A 24,067-nucleotide genomic window follows, 5' to 3' on the forward strand; every position below is an offset into this window, starting at 1 on the left:
TTCCAGGAACGTCATATTGCGGCAAAGGGTTGGCCACTTTATAGTAAAATTGTTCAGTGTGCAGTGTTAGTAACTGTACTCACTGTATATACTGACAGCAGCTCCCTGTGTACCTCAAATAACTAAAATCCCCTCCTCCAGGCTGTGCTGTCTTGCTCTGTGGTGAGTCTGTCCATGATGGCTGACATGGAGAAACATGTGACCATGCCCTGCCCCCCAGTGTCCTCCATAGGCATATACCGTTTCAACGGTGGACACTGGGGGCAGGATCTGCTGTCAGTATATATAGTGAGTACACTGAACAATTTTACTATAAAGTGGGCAACCCCTTTAAGCAAGTTGTAGGGGTTTTATTAGGGGTATTATAGACTCCTGGATCCTGATTCAATCCCCACTTCACTCTCTACCAAGAAATCCAGACCATGTCTCTATGTTAACCAAGCATCAGTAGCTTTAGGGACAAATCTTCTGGTATACTTGCACTGGTATGGCCCATTTAATCCTATTTTTTTGTACAATTAGAGTGTAATTATGGTGCTTCAAAAGCACTATATTGTAATCCGTATTCTTCTTCTTCCAGCCATTTTTCTGCACGTAATACAGCCCGAATCGCTTTGGGCACAGACTCCGTTAAAACTGCGTTTCGAAGCCCTCGGGGGTGTAAGGTGTGCTATCTATTTTTCGTTTCGATCGGATTTGTCATTTTTAAGAAATTTACGTTTAAAGACCTCTAATTTCCCATAGAAAATAATGGCCCATTGGAAATAATGGCCACACTCTATCCGGTGACAGCCAATCACAGCACATATGCAAATAGCTGAAATATAGCAGCCAATAGAAACTCTAAGGTCTCGCCAGGCAATGTATCACAACATCCACAGTCACATGTCCACTATTGGCCAATAGAAGATGTAATATATGGAAGGTCCTTAACGATTTTGTCTCCCTGACATAAGTAAGATTCTCATGGTAACCGAGCAATGATCTTTACCATTATAAGTACCCAAGTCGCTCTTAAAGGGACGGGACCCAAGTCGCTCTTAAAGGGACGGGACCCATGTCTCTCTTAAAGGGACGGGACCCATGTCTCTCTTAAAGGGACGGGACCCATGTTTCTCTTAAAGGGACGGGACCCATGTTTCTCTTAAAGGGACGGGACCCATGTTTCTCTTAAAGGGACGGGACCCATGTTTCTCTTAAAGGGACGGGACCCAAGTCGCTAAAGCGACTTGGGTCCCTCTACGAGCGGACCCGGGTCCCTCTACGAGCGGGACCCAGGTCGCTCTTAAAGGAATCCAAGTTGCTCTTAAAAGGAACCAACTTCGCTCTTAAAGGGACGGGACCCATGTCGCTGTTAAAGGGACCCAAGTCGCTTTTAAAGGGACCCAGGTCGCTCTTAAAAGGTAAGGGACCCAGGTCGCTCTTAAAGGGACGGGACCCAAGTCGCTCTTAAAGGGACGGGACCCAAGTCGCTCTTAAAGGGATGGGACCCAAGTCGCTCTTAAAGGGACGGGACCCAAATTGCTCTTAAAGGGACGGGACCCAAGTCGCTCTTAAAGGCACGGGACCCAAGTCGCTTTTAAAGGGACAGGACCCAAGTCGCTTTTAAAGGGTTTCTCTTAAAGGGAAGTCACTGGTAAAGGGGCGCTCTAGAAGTCACTGGTAAAAGGGCGCTCTTTTCAAGCACTATGTATTTCCCTGGAAATGCAAATCTAGTTTATTACAGTGATAATTGATTTTTTTTCCCGTCATTCTGGATATATAAACAAACCATATATTATATTAACATACACACATGCAAAGTTTGCAGATCTCCACCATGCAGGATAATATGTACAGTATTTTCCTGCATATAAGACTACTTTTTAATCCAGGAAAATCTTCACTAAAGTAAGGGGTTGTCTTATAAGCCGGGGGTCGTCTTATAGGGCGGGTGCTGAAGAACTCTGGAACTGGGCTGGAGAATCTGCGGTCACCACATTCAGTGAGGAGAGATCAAAAACAGCGGCATCCCCACTGTGTGCGGCAGCCGTTTGAAGGGCAGGGCAATTTGCAGGCGTACGGGGTATGGAAAAAAAGAGATTCGATAGAGTGGTGCTGTGCCCAGAAAAACACACCTCTTTCACCCGCCTGGCCACCCTTGTGTCCTAGCGGTATTACTTAAACTCCTTCTCTGCCTGTTAGATGTCCCTGCTGTCTAATGTTTCTTTTTATTAATTTTATTAATTTAATTAGTTTGGTGTGCGTTGGAAGAGGGGTAGTCTTATACGACGAGTATATCCCAAACTCTCTATTTTAACTGGAAAAGTTGGGGGTCGTCCAATACGCCCAGTCAGCGTATACGGCGGAAAATACAGTATATCTTATTATGTATGGGGAGTTAGTGTTACAGTGAAAAATACTTGGGTTCTAGTTACCAACTAAATACCAATAGAAAACACTGAACCTCTAATTTATCACAACATTAATAAATTTTATTGTTAAAAACATATTATTATGACAATTCATGATTCATGAAACAATAAACCAGGGCTGAAAAGAATGTTTAAAAACAGCGAACATACAGGGATGCAGCAGATGGACAAAGTTAACAAGTGTGACCAAAGTAGGAACAAAAACTAAATCATAAATTAAAAGAAAGCAAAGTGGTATAAGTAATGTATATGAACCCTAACAGTGCACACAGAGATCCCTGAAAAGAGAACCATAAGTATATGCTGTAAAAGTAAGTAATATTACCTAAGTGGTGAATGACAGAATCGTCCACTGGCTGCCCGCACCCCGACGCACAATCCCCCTCTTGTATGTTCGCTGTTTTTAAACATTCTTTTCAGCCCTGGTTCACTGTTTCATAAATTGTCATATTAATATGTTTTTAAACAATAAAATTTATTAAAGTTGTGATAAATTAGAGCATTAGTGTTTTCTATTTGTATTCTGCAGCTGTTTTGGAAAACCACCTCTGCAGTTTCTGAGCCAAAATTAAAAATAGATTTAAAATAAATTGGACATAGAAATAAGAAAAGTTTAGACTAAAAGGCATGTTAAACCTAATTTTATTCAATATCAGCTCTGTTATCTACTCAATAACAACTCAACTTTTCCAATACCGCCTGACATTTTTGTACCTATTATGCAACTGCACCATCTCATTACTTTTGCCTTTCAGTATATTTCCTACATTCTATTGGCTAGGGAAGCCACACAGATTTTGTCTTGCTACTCTCTAGGGCCCAAAGGAGCTAGATGGTTTATTCCCATCCTTTTTTCTACTTGCTTCTCAGCTTATTTACTGCTGGCTAGATGTGGACTTTGGTAATGCAGCAACCATGATGTATGGTGCCCTAACTGGGTGATATGAAGTTCTACGAAGGCATAAGTGGTGTGGGAAGCAGCCCATAATAAACTACACTATAGTGAGGGTCTTTCTCCCTTTTATCTCCAGACCCCAAATTGATACATAGACCAAATCATTACAAGGAACAAGGAAGGAGAGAGAAGGCAGGATCTGGACAACGCATGAGAGGGTGTACCATGCTGGGGACCAGTTCCACATAAAAACCATGAGTTTTTCCCTCTTTCTTTGTTGTGTTTGTTGAGACATCAACTAGTACTCTGTCATTTTTTTTCTTTGAGAGGACCAAAAATGAATCCTCCCACTCTCCAAAGCAAAGCAATGTAAAATCGCTGTACACACTGTAAGGGTGGGTTCATACTGAGGAATTCTCACGGATAATGTCCGCGGAATTCCGCTGTCTGTCCACGCGCCTTTCCGCCGGCTCCATAGACACCATTCTATGGGCTAGCGTATTCCACTATCCGCCGAAAGAAGTGACATGTCTGGACCTAAAGAACGATCAGCCAATGATCGTTTCATTGGCTGAAAGTTCTCTCTATTATGGCGTGTTTACATAGACAGATTTATCTGACAGATCTTTGAAGCCAAAACCAGGAACAAACTATAAACAGGGATCAGGTTATAAAGAAAAGACTGGGATCTATCCTCTTTTGAAATCCATTCCTGGCTTTGGCTTCCAAAATCTGTCAGATAAATCTTTCTGTGTAAACGCATCACCACACGGAGCAATTATAGCTTTATGTAATAGGGCCCTAGCTTGATAGCACCAAGAACAAAAAAAAAATAAGTATTTTACTTTTATTTATCTGAACAAGGTTAAAGTTGAAGATTGGCCAAAAGTATTTTTTAATATGTTATTACTTATGGAAAGTTAGGAATTTGTCTAATATACAATAATTACGGGAAATGCACATATAGAGCTATTTCCCTTAATTTAGTAGATTATGGAAATTCTCTCAAAAACTGTGAAGTCACGAATCAGGTGTAATTCCAATGGAGTGTCCAGCAGGGGGCACAGTATATGTAAAAGCCTATGGACTGTATTGAAGTATATGGAGTATGTAATGTAATGTAAAAACTACACTTTATTAATGGACTATGTGTATGAAATAATTTGGGGAACAAGGACACTTGTCGGCTGGGGGGGGGGGGCTTGGTGCTGGGGATCTCCCTAGTACTACTCCTCCCATCATCTGCTCATACTATGAGCAGATGATGGGAGGAGTAGTAGTGTCCATCTGTCCCACAGCACTGAGCAGGGAGGGAGGCAGGAGGTATTTAGATGCACCGGCACCTCCCCCCTCCCTGCTCGGTGCCCTCCATTTGGGGAGCAAGTCCTTGCTCCCCAAATTATTCAATACACATAGTCCATTAATAAAAGTGTAGTTTTTACATTACATTACATACTCCATATACTTCAATACAGTCCATAGGCTTTTACATATACTGCGCCTATTACACTTGATTCGTGATGTCACGGTTTTTGAGAGAATTTGAAGTCTCCATGATCTACTACATTAAGGGAAATAGCCCTATATGTGTATTTCCCATAATTAATGTACATTAGGAATTTGTCTAACTTTCCATAAGTAATAACATATTAAAAAATACTTTTGGTCGGAGTTGTCCTCTTAAGGACAGAGCCAATTTTCGTTTTTGCGTTTTCGTTTTTTCCTCCTTGTGCTTAAAAGGCCATAGCACTTGCATTTTTTCCACCTAGAGACCCACATGAGCCCTTATTTTTGGAGTAACTAATTGTACTTTGCAATGACAAGCTGAATTTTTGCATAAAGTACACTGCGAAACCAGCAAAAAAATTCAATGTGTGGTGAAATTGAACAACAAAAAAAAAAACCACACTTTTTTTATTTAGGTTTTTTTTTGTTTTTACGCCATTCGCCCTGGGGTAAAACTGACTTGTTATGTATGTTCCTCAAGTCGTTACGATTACAAAGATATATAACATGTATAACTTTTCTTTTATCTTGATGGCTTGTAAAAAATTCAAACCATTGTTAATAAATATATGTTCCTTAAAGTCGCTCCATTCCCATGCCTATAATACTTTTATCCTTTGGTCTATGGGGCTGTGTGAGGGGTCATTTTTTGCGCCATGATGTTTACTTTCTATCGGTACCTTGATTGCACATATACGACTTTTTGATCGCTTTTTATAAAAATTTTTCTGCATTTGATTCGACCAAAAATGCGCAATTTTGCACTTTGGGATTTTTTGCCACTTACGCCGTTTACCGTACCCTGGGGGACTTCTAGCATAAGTATACTGATCTCTCATTAAGATCTTTGCTGTATACTTATACAGCAAAGATCAAGGAGATCGGCACTTGGATGCTTTCGGCTGCTGCAGCCCGGATCCCAGTGCCGAGCAGGGATCAGCGCCATTTTGGAGCCGTCATCCGGCCGGTAAAGATCGGAGACAAGGGAAGTGCTGCATCTGGTAATCGGATGCAGCTGTCATCTTTGACAGCTGCATCTGATTACTGTATTAGCAGGCACGGCGATCCGGTACCGGTACGTCATGCATCCTTAAAATTCATTCCCAAAATTATTTTTGCACTAATACGTTGCCCACCCGTAGCTTTCCATCTTTCCAATATAAAGTTTTTATGGATTCTGGACAGTTTTGCTGTTATTTAGGTACCTTCTCCCCCATGGAATGCATAGAATCATCAGATCCCAGTCCAACCCGAAACGCTCCCTGCTCCTGGCCCACACCCTCCGAGACGGCATCACGTGTCCTTCTTCTCTTCAATGGGCCGGGTTAGCGCTTCTAACCCTGCCAATCTGAAGTGAGGGAGGACACTGCTGGCGGTGGCCGCGGTTAGAGAGGGAGACAGTGATCAGTGCAGCTGTCACTGTCTCCCTCTCTAACAGCAGCCACCCCCGTCACCCATATCGTGTACCGCCCCAGCACGAGAGCACTCTGTGCCCCCCTGACTGTGACGCTGACTGTGGCTCTTCCGCGGGTGACTCCATCTCCCCCCTCCACCTACGGCATGTATACTGTCACCCGAGGCTCACTCGCTTGCCGGCGGGACTGCCCCCCCCCCCCTGCTCGCCCGGCACACTGAAATCCCCCGCCGGGATCCATCGTAGCATCTTTCAGTCCATCCTGTCACCTGCGGCTGTCACTTGTGCCGCGGCATGCCAAACCCCCCCCCCCCCGCCCCTTATGGTTGGGCTCACCCGCGGCAATACCGAAATCCCCCCCTCCCTATTATCACCTGCGGCCCCCCAACACCCCCGCAGCTCACCCGTGCAAAGTTCTGCTACGCATCTCACCATCTCAGCTCTGCTACGCCATCTCAGCTCCGCTACGCCATCACTACCATCTCAGCTCCGCTACACCATCACTTCCATCTCAGCTCCGCTACACCATCACTTCCATCTCAGCTCCGCTACACCATCACTACCATCTCAGCTCCGCTACACCATCACTACCATCTCACCTCTGCTACACCATCACTACCATCTCACCTCTGCTACGCCATCTCACCTCTGCTACGCCATCTCACCTCTGCTACGCCATCTCACCTCTGCTACGCCATCTCACCTCTGCTACGCCATCTCACCTCTGCTACGCCATCTCACCTCTGCTACGCCATCTCACCTCTGCTACGCCATCTCACCTCTGCTACGCCATCTCACCATCTCAGCTCTGCTACACCATTTCACCATCTCAGCTCTGCTACACCATTTCACCATCTCAGCTCTGCTACGCCATCATCATCACCATCTCAGCTCTGCTACGCCATCTCACCATCTCAGCTCTGCTACACCATTTCACCATCTCAGCTCTGCTACACCATCTCAGTCTCAGCTCTGCTACACCATTTCACCATCTCAGCTCTGCTACACCATCTCACCTCTGCTACGCCATTTCACCATCTCACCTCTGCTATGCCATCATCATCTCAGTTCTGCTTCGCCATCATCACCATCTCAGCTCTGCTACACCCAGGGGCGGTCTTGGCATTTCTGGGGCCCCAAGCAAAGTCATGTCTGGGGCCCCCCATGCCCCCCCTCCTCGACATGCGCTGCCCCCCCCCAGTAGTCTTCTTATAACCCTCCTACCACCATACAGAGATTACATATCACCTCAAAACTGCTCTGAACAAAACAGGAAGATATTACCAATGATGCCATAACATAATACTGCCACACCATGACCCCTATCACTACAGACCCTATAACAGAGTGCAGTTACATCCAGTGACTTACAGGAGGCGTCTTCTCTGATCAGCGTCTTTTACTTTTTTTCTCTCTCTCTCTCCATCCAGCGTGAGCCACCTTGAAGTCTTCTCCCGGCTGGTAATCTTCCCTCCAGAATCTGTCAGGGAAATATTTTAGGCTCCAACACATCCATTAGTTAGGTCCTCTCTACGTCTATATAGTAGTTACGCCCCTCTGTGCCCCCCACAGATTAAAGGTGTCCCTGTGCTCCCACTTAATAATTAGGTATGTTCTGTGCCCCAGTATAGTAGTGAGGCATATAGGCACTTCTGTGCAGTCCCAATGTAATTAAGACCGCTGTGTGCTGCCCCCAGTTATATAGACCCATTGTGCGCTGCCGACAGTAGTAAATACCACTTGTGTGCTGCCCCCAGTAGTATATACCTCTTGTGTGCTGTCCCCAGTGGTATATAGACCCCCTGTGTGCTCCTGCAGTCATATATAGACCTGTGTGATCCCCCAGTTATACATAGCCCCCCTGTGTGCTCCCCCAGTATACTATATAGACCCCCTGTGTGCTTCTCCCAGTCGAATATACCCCGTGTGCTCCCCCCAGTTGTATATACCCCCCGTGTGCTGCCCCCAGTTGTATATACCCCCTGTGCTGCCCCCAGTTTTATATACCCCCTGTGTGCTCCCCCACTTGTATATAGCCTCCCTGTGAGCTCCCCCACTTGTATATAGCCCCCGTGTGCTCCCCCTTATATAGCCCCCCTGTGAGCTCCCCCACTTATATAGAGCCCCCCTGTGTGCTCTCCTGTTTATATAGCCCCCCCTGTGCGCTCCCCCGTTTATATAGACCTCCACTGTGCGCTCCCCCGTTTATATAGACCTCCACTGTGTGCTCCCCCGTTTATATAGCCCTCCACTGTGCGCTCCCCCGTTTATATAGCCCCCCTGTGTGCTCCCCCCGTTTATATAGCCCCCCTGTGCGCTCCCCCCGTTTATATAGCCCCCCTGTGCGCTCCCCCCGTTTATATAGCCCCCCTGTGCGCTCCCCCCGTTTATATAGCCCCCCTGTGCGCTCCCCCGTTTATATAGCCCCTGTGTGCTCCCCCGTTTATATAGCCCCCCTGTGCGCTCCCCCCGTTTATATAGCCCCCCTGTGCGCTCCCCCCGTTTATATAGCCCCCCTGTGCGCTCCCCCCGTTTATATAGCCCCCCTGTGCGCTCCCCCCGTTTATATAGCCCCCCTGTGCGCTCCCCCCGTTTATATAGCCCCCCTGTGCGCTCCCCCCGTTTATATAGCCCCCCTGTGCGCTCCCCCCGTTTATATAGCCCCCTGTGCGCTCCCCCCGTTTATATAGCCCCCCTGTGCGCTCCCCCGTTTATATAGCCCCCCTGTGCGTTCCCCCCGTTTATATAGCCCCCCTGTGCGCTCCCCCCGTTTATATAGCCCCCCTGTGCGCTCCCCCCGTTTATATAGCCCCCCCTGTGCGCTCCCCCCGTTTATATAGCCCCCCCTGTGCGCTCCCCCCGTTTATATAGCCCCCCATGTGCGCTCCCCCCGTTTATATAGCCCCCCTGTGCGCTCCCCCCGTTTATATAGCCCCCCTGTGCGCTCCTCCCGTTTTATATAGGCCCCCAATATATAACACACAAAAAAAACGCAAAAAAAACATTTTTACTCACCTGAGTCCGGCGGCTCCTCTTCTCGTCTCTTCCCTCTTGTGGCCGCAGGAAATGTTTCCCTGCGGTCACAAGAGGCCGCTCTCCCGTTGTCATGGCACCGGCGCTCCAGTGAGGCCTCGAGCGCCGGCACCAGAGACACAGAGCGGCCTCTTGTGACCGCAGGGAAAACACTTCCTGCGGCCACAAGAGTAACTGACAGGGAGGGAGCCAATGGCTCCTGCCCTGTCAGTGCCGCTGCTGCCTGTAACTATGTGCGCTCGTTACGAGCGCACATAGTTAGCCGCAGCGGTCTTGGGCACCAGAGCGGGGCCCCCCTGGATGTCGGGGGCCCCACGCAATTGCGTGGTATGCGTGGTGCCCAAGACCGCTACTGGCTACACCATCTCAGCTCTTCTACGCTACAATGATCACCATCTCAGCTCTGCTACGCTACCATCATCACCATGTCAGCTCTGCTACTTCATCATCATCAGGCATAAGCATTGCATGATGGGAAATGTAGTTTCCTATCTTGATAATAGACCATCTTTTGGAAATACTTTTTCTCATGAATGGCAGCAGCTAGAAAGACGGGAGACAGCTCAAAATACTCAGAGGGACTTGGCGAGTAAGAACAGCTAGGTTTGGGGGCATTTCATTTTTTTTTTGCTCTTGGGGGGGAATACTCCTTTAAGAGGTTAATAACCTTCAACAAGATAATCTTTCTAGCAAAAAAAAAACAAAAACAGATAAGGCTGGAATAGAACAGCCTAAAACTGACGGGCAGGCATAGTAATGTTATGTTTTAGCATATATTCCGTATGGGAGGAATGATTTTACACAGCAAAGTAGCTTTCCTCCAAAAAGAAAAGAACTTGCTCCTCTAGCGCCACTTATTGAATGTAGTTTTCCATTAAGTCAATACACTTGAAAGCAAGCTTTTTTTCTGCATGTAGCAGAGCTACTTTGTACACTTCTACAAAGCGTTTCATTGCCAAGAACAGTGCATCTCTATTCAAGTCCACATAGCTCACCAACAGGTCATGTTTTGAGGATATCCATACAAAGAACACCTGTGATAATATCTGATACACCGAGTATAATTGTATCACCTGTGAAATACTAATAAGGAAATCCTCAAAGCATGACCTGTTGGTGGCCATGAGGACTGCAAGGCCTAGAAGACTCTTAAAGCCTGCTTAAAGGGGTTGGCCACTTTACAGTAAAAATATTCAGTGTACAGTATTAGTGTACTTACTGCACTTCCTGACAGCAGCTTTGTGTACTCACTGCACTTCCCGACAGCAGCTCCATGTGTACTCACTGCACTTACTGACAGCAGCTCCCTGTGTACCTCATAGAGCTAAAATCAGGTGCCCCTCCTCCAGGCTGTGTTGTCCTGCTCTGTGAAGATTCTGTCCATAAGATGTGACCATGCCCTGGCCCCCAGTGTCCACCACTAAGCCTGTATTTTCCTATGGAGGACACAAAGAGCAGGACATGGTTACATCTTATGGACAGAATCATCAAGGACCACAACAGCACAGCCTGTAGGATGGGAATTTGATTTTAAAGCGAGTCTGTACCCACAATCTGACCCCCCAAACCGCTTGTACCTTCAGATAGCTGCTTTTAATCCAAGATCTGTCCTGCAGTTTGGCAGGTGATGCAGTATTTGTGCTAAAAAACAACTTTTAAACTGGCAGCCCGTGCCCTACGGGAGTGGCTTAGTTTGTGTATGCATTAGGCTGGCACAACCTCTCTGTCCCTCCTCCTCATTAGGAATGCTCCAGGCAGATTGCCTCCTATTCCCCACCTGTGGCAGCCAGGCACATGGGCTTGATCGTTTAGACACCTGAGCAAATTTTCAGCATGGAGAAAATGTTCCAGTGGCATTCCTAATGAAGAGGGCGGGGAGAAGGGACGGAGGGGTGGTGCAAAGTTAGTGCACAGATACTCCCGTAGGGCATGGGGTTGTAAGTTTATAAGTTATTTTTTGGACAATAACTGCATCACCTGCCAAACGGCCTGCAGGACGGATCTTGGATTAAAAGCAGCTATCCGAAGGTACAAGTGGTTTGGGGGGTTCAGATTGTTGGTACAGAGTTGCTCTAACTCTATGGGGTACACAAGGAGCTGCTTTCAGTAAGTACAAAGGGAGCTGCTATCAGTAAGCGCAGCGAGTACACAAAGAGCTACTGTCAGTAAGTGCAGGAAGTCAGGGCCGGCGTTAGGGGGTGGGGCAAACAGGGCAATTACCCGGGGCCCCCATCATCAAAAGCCCCTGCAGCTTCTGTTATGTCCTTTGATTGTGGCAGGAGCTTGCTGGCAGCAGCTTGGACCATCTAAAAGTAAACCTGGCTGAAGCTAATTGCTGCCGAGGTTTCAGGGCGCGAGCTGAGGATTACACGCCGGACGTTCTGTCTAAAATCCTCATTGTGCACATACCCTAAAACCTTGGCAGCAAGCACGGAGTGCAGCGGGCGCGAGCTGAGGATTAAGCGTGGGAGGTTCCGTCTAAAATCCTCAGTGTGCACATACCCTTACTTCACACAGCACTGAGCAGTCACAGTGTGTTCCAGCGCAACCTTAAGAAACATCCTCCCCCCTCATGTGCGTGATGCTCTGCAGCTTCCTGCTAATGTTATCAGCAGCAGTCGGAACAACAGGAAGAAGGGAGGAAGAATATTGTGCAAACCTCTGCACACAAGTGAGACTGCCAGACCTCAGCCACCTTACATCAGCCTGCTCAGTTAACCCATTGTAGACTGCACCCAGCTGGATAAGTATGCTGTGTTTAAGTGTACACTGTGCAGTAGTATGTGGGATGTGTTATGTATTGGTGATGTCTATCTGTATTGTTCTGTTTGTGTGATGTTATGTGTATTGGTATATGTATGTGTGATGTTATCATGTGTGATGTTATCTGTATTGGTATATGTATGTGTGATGTTATCTGTATTGGTAAATGCATGTGTGATGTGCATACTGTGTACTGTATATTCTAGTTGTTTATATATGCGTAAGAGCATATGTCGGACCATTTATCTGACTGACTATCAAACATCTATCTATCTCTGTCTATCTCTCTATCGCTCCATCCATCCATTGGGGGGGGGGGGGGGGGGTAAGGGGTCATTGTCCTAATAATTTGCATGCACTAACCTAATTGCACAGAATGAGCAAATTTTTTTCTTTCGCCTTTTGTGTGTAAATTGCGTAAGGCAGGCAAACTTAATTTAACGTGCACTTTTTTGCAAAAAAAACTTTCGCCTGGGGATATGCTGCTGCACATTATGCACAATACCTGCTTAATGTACATATGTTTTTTGGGGTCCTCACTTTAGTTTTGCCCAGGGCCACAGTTTTTCTAAAAGCGATCCTGCAGGAAGTACACAGGGAGCAGCTGTCAATAAGTGCAGTGAGTACACAGGGAGCTGCTGTCAGTAAGTACAGTGAGTACACAGGAAGCTGCTGTCAGGAAGTGTAGTGATTGCAAAGTGAGCTGCTGTCAGTAAGTACAAAGAGTACACAGGGAGCTGCTGTCAGTAAGTACAGGGAGTAGTCAGGGAGCTGCTGTCAGTATGTGCAGTAAGTACACAGGGAGCTGCTGTCAGTAAGTACAGTGAGTACACAGGGAGCCCCTGTCAGTAAGTGCAGTGAGTACATAGTGAGCTGCTGTCAGTAAGTACACAGGGAGTTGCTGTCAGTAAGGGCAGTGAGTACACAGGGAGCTGCTGTCAGTAAGTGCAGTGAGTACACAGGGAGCTGCTGTCATTATGTGCAGTGAGTACACAGGGAACTACTGTCAGTAAGTGCAGTGAGTACACAGGGAACTACTGTCAGTAAGTGCGGTGTATACAGGCTGCTGTCAGTAAGTGCACTGGGTACACAGGGAGCTGATGTTAGTAAGTGCAGTGAGTACACAGGGAGCTGCTGTCAGTAAGTGCAGTGAGTACACAGGGAGCTGCTGTCAGTAAGTGCAGTGAGTACACAGGGAGCTGCTGTCAGTAAGAAAAAAAAAAATAGGAAAGGGGGAGGGGTCTGTCTACATGTTAAATCATGCCTTAAGCCCATTCTGCGGGAGGATATAAGTGATGATAATGTGGAATCTCTTTGGGTAGAAATAAGGGGAGGGACGAAGAACAATAAAATTCTTATAGGAGTGAGTTATAAACCTCCAAGTATAGTGGAAGAGTCAGAAAATCTTCTTATAAGACAAATTGATGCGGCAGCGAAGCAGGGGGAAGACATTATTATGGGGGACTTTAACTACCCAAATATAAACTGGAAAGCAGAAACCTGCAGCTCCAGGAAGGGAATTATCCTTCAATAAAATAATTAGCAGAGGGGCTACAAAAACATTAAATTTCAGGAAGGCTAATTTCAAAAAACTAAGAGAGGACCTTGGGAACATAGACTGGGACAATGCCTTCAGAAATAAAAGTACACAAGAGAAATGGGACATATTTAAGAGCATCCTGGGTAAATCATGTGAACGACACATACCATATGGGAATAAAAGTAGTAGAAATAAGAGAAATCCAATGTGGTTAACTTTAGCTGTAAGGGGTGCAATAAGTGATAAGAAACAAGCATTCAGACTACTAAAACAAGAAGGTAATGGGGAAGCATTGAGCAACTAGAAGAATAGAATGTGTAAAAAGCAAATAAAAGAAGCAAAAATAGCAACAGAAAGAAGGATAGCCACAGAAAGTAAAACGAATCCCAAAATGTTCTTCACTTATATAAACAACAAAAGACTTAAAACTGAAAATGTTGGTCCCCTCAAAAATAATCTGGGTGTAATGGTGGAGGGGGAAGAGGAAAAGGCCAATCTACTCAATACATTGTTCTCTACTATATTCACAGAGGAGAATCCCATAACAGACGACATGACTAGGGACAATATAAATCCTCACATAAATCTCACCTGCCTAACACAACAAGAAGTGGTGAGACGCCTTAAAAACATTAAAATCCATAAGTCACCGGGCCCAGAAGGTATCCATCCTATAGTTTTGCAAGAATTAAATACTGTGTTGGACAGACCGTTATTCCTAATATTTAAAGATTCTATTACGACAGGGATTGTTCCACAGGACTGGCGCATAGCTAATGTGGTACCAATATTCAAGAAGGGGTCAAAGAGTGATCCTGGAAACTACAGGCCCGTAAGTCTAACATCTATAGTAGGTAAAGTATTTGAGGGGTTTGTAAGAGATGCTATACTGGAGTATCCTAATAAAAATAATCTTATGACGCAGCACCAGCATGGATTTATGAGGGATCGATCCTGTCAGACTAATCTGATAGGCTTCTATGAAGAGGTAAGTTATAGACTGGACCTGGGGGAGGCTGTGGATGTTGTGTATCTGGACTTTTCAAAGGCATTTGATACTGTGCCGCATGAAAGGTTGGTCTACAAAATGAGGATGCTGGGACTCGGGGAAAACGTATGCAAATGGGTAAGTAACTGGTTGTGTGATAGAAAACAGAGGGTGGTCATTGATGGAACATATTCAGATTGGGTTTTAGTTACTAGTGGGGTACCAATATTTTTATTAATGATTTTGTTGAGGGGCTACAGAGCAGAATCTCCATTTTTGCAGATGATACTAAACTGGGTAAAGTAATCAGTACAGAGGAGGATAATATCATATTACAGAGGGATTTGGAGAAGCTAGAGGCTTGGGCGGTGAAATGGCAAATGAAGTTTAATGTGGATAAATGTAAGGTTATGCACTTGGGCCATAGAAATAATAAGTACAGTTATGTGCTAAATAATAAAACACTGGGTAAAACTACTTCCGAAAAGGACCTGGGGGTATTGGTGGACAGTAAATTCAACTTTAGTGATCAGTGCCAGGCAGCAGCTGCCAAGGCTAATAAATTAATGGGATGCATCAAAAGAGGTATAGATGCTAAAGATGAGAACATAGTTTTGCCTCTTTATAAATCACTGGCCAGACCACACATGGAATACTGTGTACAGTTTTGGGTGCCGATATATAAGAAGGACACAGCTGAACTGGAGCGGGTGCAGAGGAGGGCAACAAAGGTCATTAAGGGAATGGGTGGGTTACAGTACCAGGATAGGTTATCAAGCTTGGGGTTATTTACGCTAGAAAAAAGACGTCTTAGGGGCGATCTGATCACAATGCACAAATATATGAATGGACAGTACAGAGATCTATGTAGTGGTCTATTTACTCCTAGGTCTGTAACCATGACAAGGGGGCATCCTCTACGTCTAGAGGAAAGAAGATTTTATCATCAGCATCGACGCGGGTTCTTTACTGTACGAGCGGTAAGACTGTGGAACTCTCTGCCACATGATGTTGTCATGGCCGATTCAATAAATAAGTTCAAGGGAGGCCTGAATGCTTTTCTTGAACAATATAATATTACAAGTTATGGGCATTAGATTTCCGGTGATATGTTGATCCAGGGATTATTCTGGTTGCCATTGGAGTCGGGGGGAGTTTTCTCCCTGTGGTGGGGTGGTTGTCGTCTGCCTCGTGGGGGGTTTTGCCTTCCATGGATCAACACAGTAGGGTTTCCCTAGGTTGAACCTGATGGACTCTTGTCTTCTTTCAACCTTATTTACTATGTTACTAAGTGCAGTGAGTACACAGGGAGCTGCTGTCAGTAAGTGCAGTGAGTACACAGGGAGCTGCTGTCAGTAAGTGAAGTGAGTACACAGGAAGCTGCTATCAGTGTGTGCAGTGAGTACAGAGGGAGCTGCTTTCAGTAAGTGCAGTGAGTACACAGGGAGCTGCTGTCAGTAAGTGCTGTGAACAATTTTACTGTAAAGTGGCCAACCCCTTTAACAGCCATGGAGACACATTGCCCCTTTGGGACTGTTTTCTTTCCTTATTATTAATTGCTGTGGAAGAAAAGAAAATAATTAGAGTAAAATTTAGAGTCATAAAATTGGCCACTAGCTGTCATTATTTTGAGCTCCACTGTCTGTTGTTATAGGGAACCTGTTACCATGAAAATGCTACCTAAGCTCTTGGCATAATGTTATAGAGCAGGAAGAGCTGAGCAGATTGGTATATATAGCTTTATGTGAAATGATTCAGTAAAACTTGTAATTCATCGAAAACTTGAATTCTCTGATGTTTTCATGCTAAAAAGTCCAGTCCATTGAGTTACACTGTCCCCTGGACTCCTTAACTCAAAATTAGCAGGCATCTCTATCAATATGTTACAAGTTTTACTGAATCTTTTCCAACAAAGATATATATCAATCTGCTCAGTTCTTTCTGCTCTATAACATAATGGCAACAGATTAGATTGCAATGTCTTGGTGACAGGTTCCCTATAAGGAATGTACCTCAATTTTTACAGAAATTTAGACCATAGCCAGAAAGTAAGAGAGGGAGATTCAAAGCTCTGTTCCCATGCTGTGAATCACAGTGCAGGGAGCCAGTAAAATACATCATAGAGACAGACAGAGAGGCACACTACTTTGCATGTATGATTGTGACATCTAGAACTTCTTTTTTCCCCCCACCATATAAATAAACTTATGGTTATACTGAGAAATAACTTATGTATTTTTTTATGGAATTTTGAAGTGAATTTGCCAAAATCGTGGTAAAAATGATGTAATTCTACAGTGAATGTCACAATTTTTGCTAAAATTTGCGGTAAAAATTATGCAATTTTTTTCGCGTTTGGCACTATTTTTTCTAAAATTTAGCAATTTTAATGTCAGAATATGCAAAGTTGTTTTAATGACAGGTATTCTAAGAATTTTTGATGAGGTTTTTTCTAATTTTCCTTTTTACTATCTAGATTTTAAAATAATCCTAAAATCTTGCACATTTTACTTTTACAACAAAGTTGAGACTTTGAGGCTGGTTAGAGCTCAGAGACGAGATCCAGCTAAGCCTCCTGTGACATCAGAAGATGATTTTTTGTCTACAACAAAATAGGGAGGAGCTATAGAAAATACACATTTTATAGTTATTCTATTACCTGTAAACAAAATGTCCATGCTGAACGACGATTTCTATAGATGAGCGAAACTTGAGCACACTTCGGCACATCGAACTGGAACGCTTGGCATTTGAGTACCTGTGGCTGAAGAAGTTGGATGCAACCCTAAAGCTGCCTAAAAAACGAGTTTTCCAGGACTCCCTAGGGCTGTATCCAACTTCAGCCACCAGAAATGTAATCCCAAGAATTTCATGTTCAGACGAAGCAGAGCGTGCGTAAGATTTGCTCATCTCTAGTCATTTCCTGTACGTGTGGCATGTTATCAGAAGTTCTGAAGAAAAACACTGCAGCAGACACCAAGCGTCTTCCAAAACTGAACAGTATACTCCAGATAAGGCCACACCAAATCTTTACAAAGCAATAACATATCTCTGTTCCCAGAGTCCAGACATGTTTTAATGCATGACAATATCCTGCTGGCCTTAGGCTGCATTCACACCTTCAGTGATTTTCCTGGTCCATGATTGTGGTCTGCTAGCTACCTCTGTGATCTGTGAAAACAGTCTGTTTTTCATCCATTTTGCATCTGTGTCCGTTTTTTTCACGGATCTGTTTTACAGCATTTTAAATACACTGATTACATCACATCCGTTTTTTTCACGGATGAACACGGATGTCACATTCGTGTACATCCATGAAAAACACAGATCTCATTGATTTCTATGGGGAATCCGTTCCGTGCTTCCGTTCAGAGTTATGACATGTCCTATTTTCAATGGAACGGATCACGGATCATCTGAATAGCCCAATAGAAAGCAATGGGCTGTAAAATTGTCTGTGCGCACCGACAACTTCCCGGAACGTGTGAATGCAGCCTTAGAAGCATCTTCCTGACATTATGGGGGAAATTTATCAAACATTGTGTAAAGTGAAACTGGCTCAGTTGCCCCTAGCAACCAATCAGATTCCACCTTTCATTTTCCAAAGAGTCTGTGAGGAATGAAAGGTGGAATCCAGTTTCACTTTACACCATGTTTGATAAATCTCCCCCTATGTGTTGTTCTGTAGTCTATTATCTATAAGTACACCCAGATCATGCCCAATGACAAAGGTGGATGCTGAAACGCGCGTCAGAGTATGTGGCTATTAGGATCCATTACGGATAATAAGAATTTAGATAGCACTTGCATGTATGTAGCATCGGGCCCATAAGGATTTGTGTGTTTTATTATTTGCACTTAGCACTTTATATTGTTCAGGTCCTATGAGACTTTACATGCAATAGTGGCTCTGTCTATTAACAATTGATTATCTGTATTTATTCTTATCTTTATTTTTTACACAACAGTTGCTTTTTATCATGTTTCTATATTGTAATGCCACTTTTTATTGGCACTAATTCTACTTTTATTTGCTTATATATATTTTTTTAACCAAATAAAGATTACTAATTTAATATAGTTTGTAGTAATGTGGCACTTTTTGTAAATTGGTGGTATACATTGTATTGGCCTGTAAGTACACAGGAATATACATGATCTGGTATTTACCCAGTAGTATTACATTTATTATTATTATTATTGAGGCATAGCAGGTGTGCCTGTCCAGATAACATATTTTAGTTGCAAATCTTTACAAAGCGGTAACACTATATCCCTGTCCCGAGAGTCCAGACATGTTTTAATGCATGACAATGTCCTGGTGGCCTTAGAAGCAGCTGACTGACATGGTGTGCTATTCTGTAGTCTATTATCTATAAGTACACCCAGATCCTTCTCTATCAGCGACTCTCCCAGTGTATCTCCCCCTAGGACATATGATCCATGCAAGTTATTACTCCCCCTAGGACACATGAGGGTTATTAGTACCCAAGTGCATTACTTTAAATTTATTCACATTAACTTTATTAGCCAAATAGATGCCAAAAAACTCATTGCAACTAACAGCCATGTTACACGACACAATAGTGAGGAGAAATCGATCACCGACTTGCTAGTTTAGTGGTCACTTCCTTATCATTCCCTGCTCGCTGCCTGTGCCATTACACACGCAGGCAGCGAGCAGGGAGCAGAGGGAGGAGTAGCCAATTACACTGAGCGACAAGCAGCAAACCATCTCTTTCATGATCGGTCAGTTTTAACATGTTGAAAGACCATGATCAGTCAACATTGTACATGTCGGTTGATTGTGGTCTTTTAACATGCCGTATTAAACCAAACTATTATCAGCTGGAACAGCTGTTAATCGGCCAAGTAAGGCCGATGATGGTTTGGTGTAATAGGGCCTTAAGTCAGCCTGCAACATCTGCTTATCTGTACTGAACTACAAAGCTCAGTGTCACCTGCAAAGATGGAGACTTTGCTGTTAAATCCATCCTCTATTAATAAACAAGTTAAACAGAAGGGGCCCAGTACTTACACCTGGGGTTACCACCACCCACTCCTGGAGCTTTGCATGCTCTGACCTTTTTTTTTTTTTTTTTTTTGCATTAATATATTTGAAGAATTTGGGGGGGATTTGTTTTGCCATCTTCGGCCACCTACCTTTTATTGCTAATAGCTTTTTACAAGTTGTCAAGCTCTTTGTCATTTTAAAGGCTACAGCCAATAACTATTTGTCATTGATCGCCCTATAACCTCAGTTGTAAGCCATGTGGGGTCTGATTTTAATTGTCTACCTGTAGAAATATTGTATTAACAGTATTAATGTTGATTTGAAGATTTCCCATTTATCAACTGTATCAGTATTTGACAACAGCCACTCCCAGAAGCTCTGCCCACAGATTCTACCAAAACACTGCACAGAATAGCACATGGATATTATGATGGAAATCTAATAGACCCCCATCCCTATAATAATTGCTGTCTGTTGGGCACTGTTGATGTCCATAATATATGACGGATCTCACACTGCCACTATTTTTGTTATTCTGTTCCTTTGATGGGACAGATGACTAGCGGTAATCAAAATGTCAGCAAACCCAAAAAGAAGTTAAGGCAGACAAAAATAGTTTTCTGTACAGGGACTCACTTGCTGCAGGACATTTCTTTCTCGTAGGGCCATTAGTCTTCTGTGTAGTTCAACCAGCTCATCTGTGTATGCCTAAAACAGCCAAATAAGCAAAATAAAGAATTAAAACCACTATCTTGATCACAGTGTTAGGCTGCGTTCACACTAAGTATATTTCAGTCAGTATTGCAACCAAAACCAGGAGTGGATTAAAAACACAGAAAGGATCTGTTCACACAATGTTGAAATTGAGTGGATGGCTGCCATATAACAGTAAATAACTGCCATTATTTCAATATAACAGCCGCTGTTCTAAAATAACAGCAAATATTTGCCATTAAATGGCAGCCATCCACTCAATTTCAACATTGTGTGAATAGATCCTTTCTGTGTTTTTAATCCACTCCTGGTTTTGGTTGCAATACTGACTGAAATATACATATACTGACTGAAATATACGTAGTGTGAACGCAGCCTTAGGCTATGTTCACACTACGTATGTGTGCGGCTGTATTTTTTATGCGGCTGGAAATGTGCGGCTGAAACTACGGCTGTGGGAAAAAATAGACATGCGGCTGAAAACATACGGTCATTTACTTGGAAATCTGGTTCAACTAAAAATAACAAATAAAATCTTTAGAAAGTGATGTAAACACCTCTGGAATGCATCTGGAAAAGCAGGGAAACAGTTTACAGGAATCGCTATTACCGGGGTTTGCGATCCTCTGCAGTAATGCTGATGCCTCTCATGGTTAATATATTGAATTAATAAAACACATTTTCGTTGTAATAAAGTCCCTTTCATTGTTCAATAATTAAATTTAAACTAATCCATCATTTTGCAATTAAATATACTGTTAAAATAAATATATATATATATATATATATATAAATAAATAAATGTATATTTATATATATATTTATTTTTTGACAGTATATTTAATTGCACAATAATGGATTTGTTTAAATTAAATTATTGAACAACGAAACTGATTTTATTACAACGAAAATGTTTTATTAATTAAATATTAATTAGTACAGGAAGCTCCAGTAAGCCGTTAATTCATATTGCCGGCAATAGAGCATTCTGTACTAATCATCACTTTACTTTAATTAAAACATCAAATCTTTCTTCTAATTATGTTATCACAATAGCATTATTAGAAGAAATTTAGAATTATATGTGCGCTCAGCTGATTGGCTGAGCGCACATATAATTAGCGGGTCCGCAGCACAGTGACTTCATTGTGCTGCGGACCAGCGAATAGGACACATCGGGGTGAGTATAGAACTCTCCACACCCCCTCCCCAGCACTGCACCCATCCCAGTAAGGAAGGGGGGTCACTTAACCCCTTCCTTGCTGGGATGGGTTCAGTCTGACATCAGTCTGGCCCCCAAGGGGTTAAGGGGGATGCAATACATCCTTTCTTAACCCCTTGGGGGCCAGACTGTAAGCAGCGATCTGTAAAGATGCTGCATACTGTAAGGTGCACAACACCGCTCACAATGATGGGTGTTGTGCTCCTGTTTGTGTGTTTCTCCCTTTTTATTTTTCAGATATCGGTATCCTGTGGATTACGTCGGATTCCGTGGACTACGTCGATGACCGGCGGTTGTTTGGTGTTTTTTTTTATAAAATGGTCAATGAGGGGTGTGGGGGTGTTGTTATTTGAATAAAAAAAATTTTTCACTTGTGTGTTGTCTTTATTTCTTTACTTTATAGACTTAGTAGTGGAAGCCGTCTAATAGACGGAATCCATTACTAAGTCGGGGCCTAGTGTTAGCCGGTATAAAATGGCTAACACTAACCCCCCATTATTACCCCAGTACCCAATGCCACCAGGGGTACTGGGAAGAGCCGGGTGCCAGTGGTCCCGGAGCGTCAAAATTGGCACTCCTGGACCGGGCGGCAGCCGGCTGGTAAGATTTAGGCTGGGGAAGGCCTAAACCAATGGCTCTTATACATTTATATATATATTTATTTTAACAGTTTATTTAATTGCACAATGATGGATTCGTTAGAATTAAATTATTGAACAACGAAAGGGACTTTATAAAGAAAATGTGTTTTATTAATTTAATGTATTAACTATTAAGAGGCATCGGCATTCGGCATCATTGCCGGCTATTTTTGAAGTACTCCATACGGACCGCCTGTCAATCCACGGCCGCATTTCCAGCCGCAAACAATGGTCTTGTTCATTTTTTACGGGTCCGTTTACGATAGGGCCGTAGATTCATACATGGTGTGCACTATGCAGCCGTATATCGTATACTTTCCAGTGTACGCATGAACCAGAAAAATCCGGCCGATGATTTACCGCCCGCAATACAGCCGCACAGATACATAGTGTGAACCTAGCCGTAAAGTGTAACTATCATTTCAGGTGACTTCAGGATAAGCTGTCCTGTGTATGTATGAAGAGCAGCACTATATTTGACCATTTTAATCACTAATTTATGCGATTTTCCCCCTTGGTTACCACCCTGCAAACCCCATTTCTTTCTGTATGCGCAGCTGCAGTGGGGATGCCGCTTATATGCTATATACATATTAAAAAACAAGGACCTGCAATCCTACCTTACTGTAGCAAACCTTCAGAAGTTCCCAGACCAGCACTGAGAAGTCTACCATGTAAATCCAGCGTTTTGGCCAGAAAGTCTACACATTGCACAGGCTGTTTGTCTCCCCTTCCTGCTCACTCATCCCCATCGGCACCTCCCCCCTCCATAGGCTATAATGCGCAGTACAAGCCCGCCTTCACTTTGCTTCTCTCCGTTGTAGATTGTTCTGCCTAGATAATGAGCAGATAAAAAGTGTGTGTGTGTGTGTGTGTGTGTGTGTGTAAGTGTGTATTTTGAGTACAGAATAGCTTTTACCTAAAAAAAACAAACTATTACATACTTTCTTACAGTCGTTTGTAATACTGATTTCTGCAAAGTTGTTTGAAATGACAGTTACACTTTAAATAACAAACACATTATTTAAAGGAGAATTCCAGGCAGGGGGCTTTTACTTTCCCAGCTCCAGCACTAATACATGTTCCCCGCAGCTCCGGTCCCCGGAAGTTTTTTGGTTAGGGAGAGAACCTGGGACGTAATTGTCAGGGCATGCTTGCTCATCCAGTCAGCGCCAGGTGGGACCACGCTGCGGCCGCTGAGCGGGCCTGAAACATTATGTCTCTAACCAGGAAGCGGCCAGGTGACGGAGCTGTGGTATACAGGCATTAGCGCTGTAGCTGGGAAGGTAAGTGCATGTTATTTTGTTCACTCTCCTCCTCTCTGGCACTATGGCAAAAAAGCCCCTTGCCTTGAATTATCATTTAATAGCTCTCTCAGCTTACCTTGTCATAAACGCCTTTCTTTAACATTTTGTCAGACTTACTGCAGGTCTCAGGACTTCTACGGCCAGTGGTCTATATACATTAAGAACACGAAACAATGCTAAAGTAGGTTTTATTAACAATTTAAACACGCAAAACAAACTAGAACTGCTTGGCAGGTCGGTACCAAAACAAACAAAAGTGTCTAAATCAACAGTCAATACCTAAACCATTTATGCCAAAACTCATAGTTTAGTCTCTGAAATACTGAAGGAGGTTAGGAAATGGTGAGATTATGATATGCAGTATTATATCAACTCATAAAAGCTACAATCACATTTGGTTTTCTTCGTGATTGAGAGCAAGAACAGTGGAGAATAAAGAGATTCTTGTAGTCAAAACTATAGAAAACCTTGATGGAATGCAAGACACTTGAACAGATGCCATAGCACACATGTTAATGGAGACTTCAACAAAACATGTTCTAGGGAAGGCCACCAGCCATCACACAATCAAGTAACTGTATTTGATTTATTTTTCACAATCTTTAATATGCTTATT

At 43.6% G+C, this 24,067-nt stretch overlaps 1 protein-coding gene across 2 annotated transcripts in view; it reads right to left on the reverse strand.

Annotated features, from left to right (window-relative positions):
- MLLT1 (MLLT1 super elongation complex subunit) overlaps window positions 1–24,067 on the reverse strand; it is a 208,678-nt gene that overhangs the window by 13,516 nt on the left and 171,095 nt on the right. For both annotated transcript variants that reach the window (XM_069977920.1, XM_069977922.1), the window contains exons 10-11: window positions 23,528–23,599; window positions 20,204–20,275 (exon numbers count right to left, since the gene is read on the reverse strand). In XM_069977920.1, coding sequence (XP_069834021.1) covers window positions 20,204–20,275; window positions 23,528–23,599 — 144 coding nt within the window. The remainder of the gene's footprint in view (window positions 1–20,203; window positions 20,276–23,527; window positions 23,600–24,067) is intronic.

Source organism: Dendropsophus ebraccatus, chromosome 7 (genome assembly GCF_027789765.1).
Source record: "Dendropsophus ebraccatus isolate aDenEbr1 chromosome 7, aDenEbr1.pat, whole genome shotgun sequence".
NCBI lineage: Eukaryota > Metazoa > Chordata > Amphibia > Anura > Hylidae > Dendropsophus > Dendropsophus ebraccatus.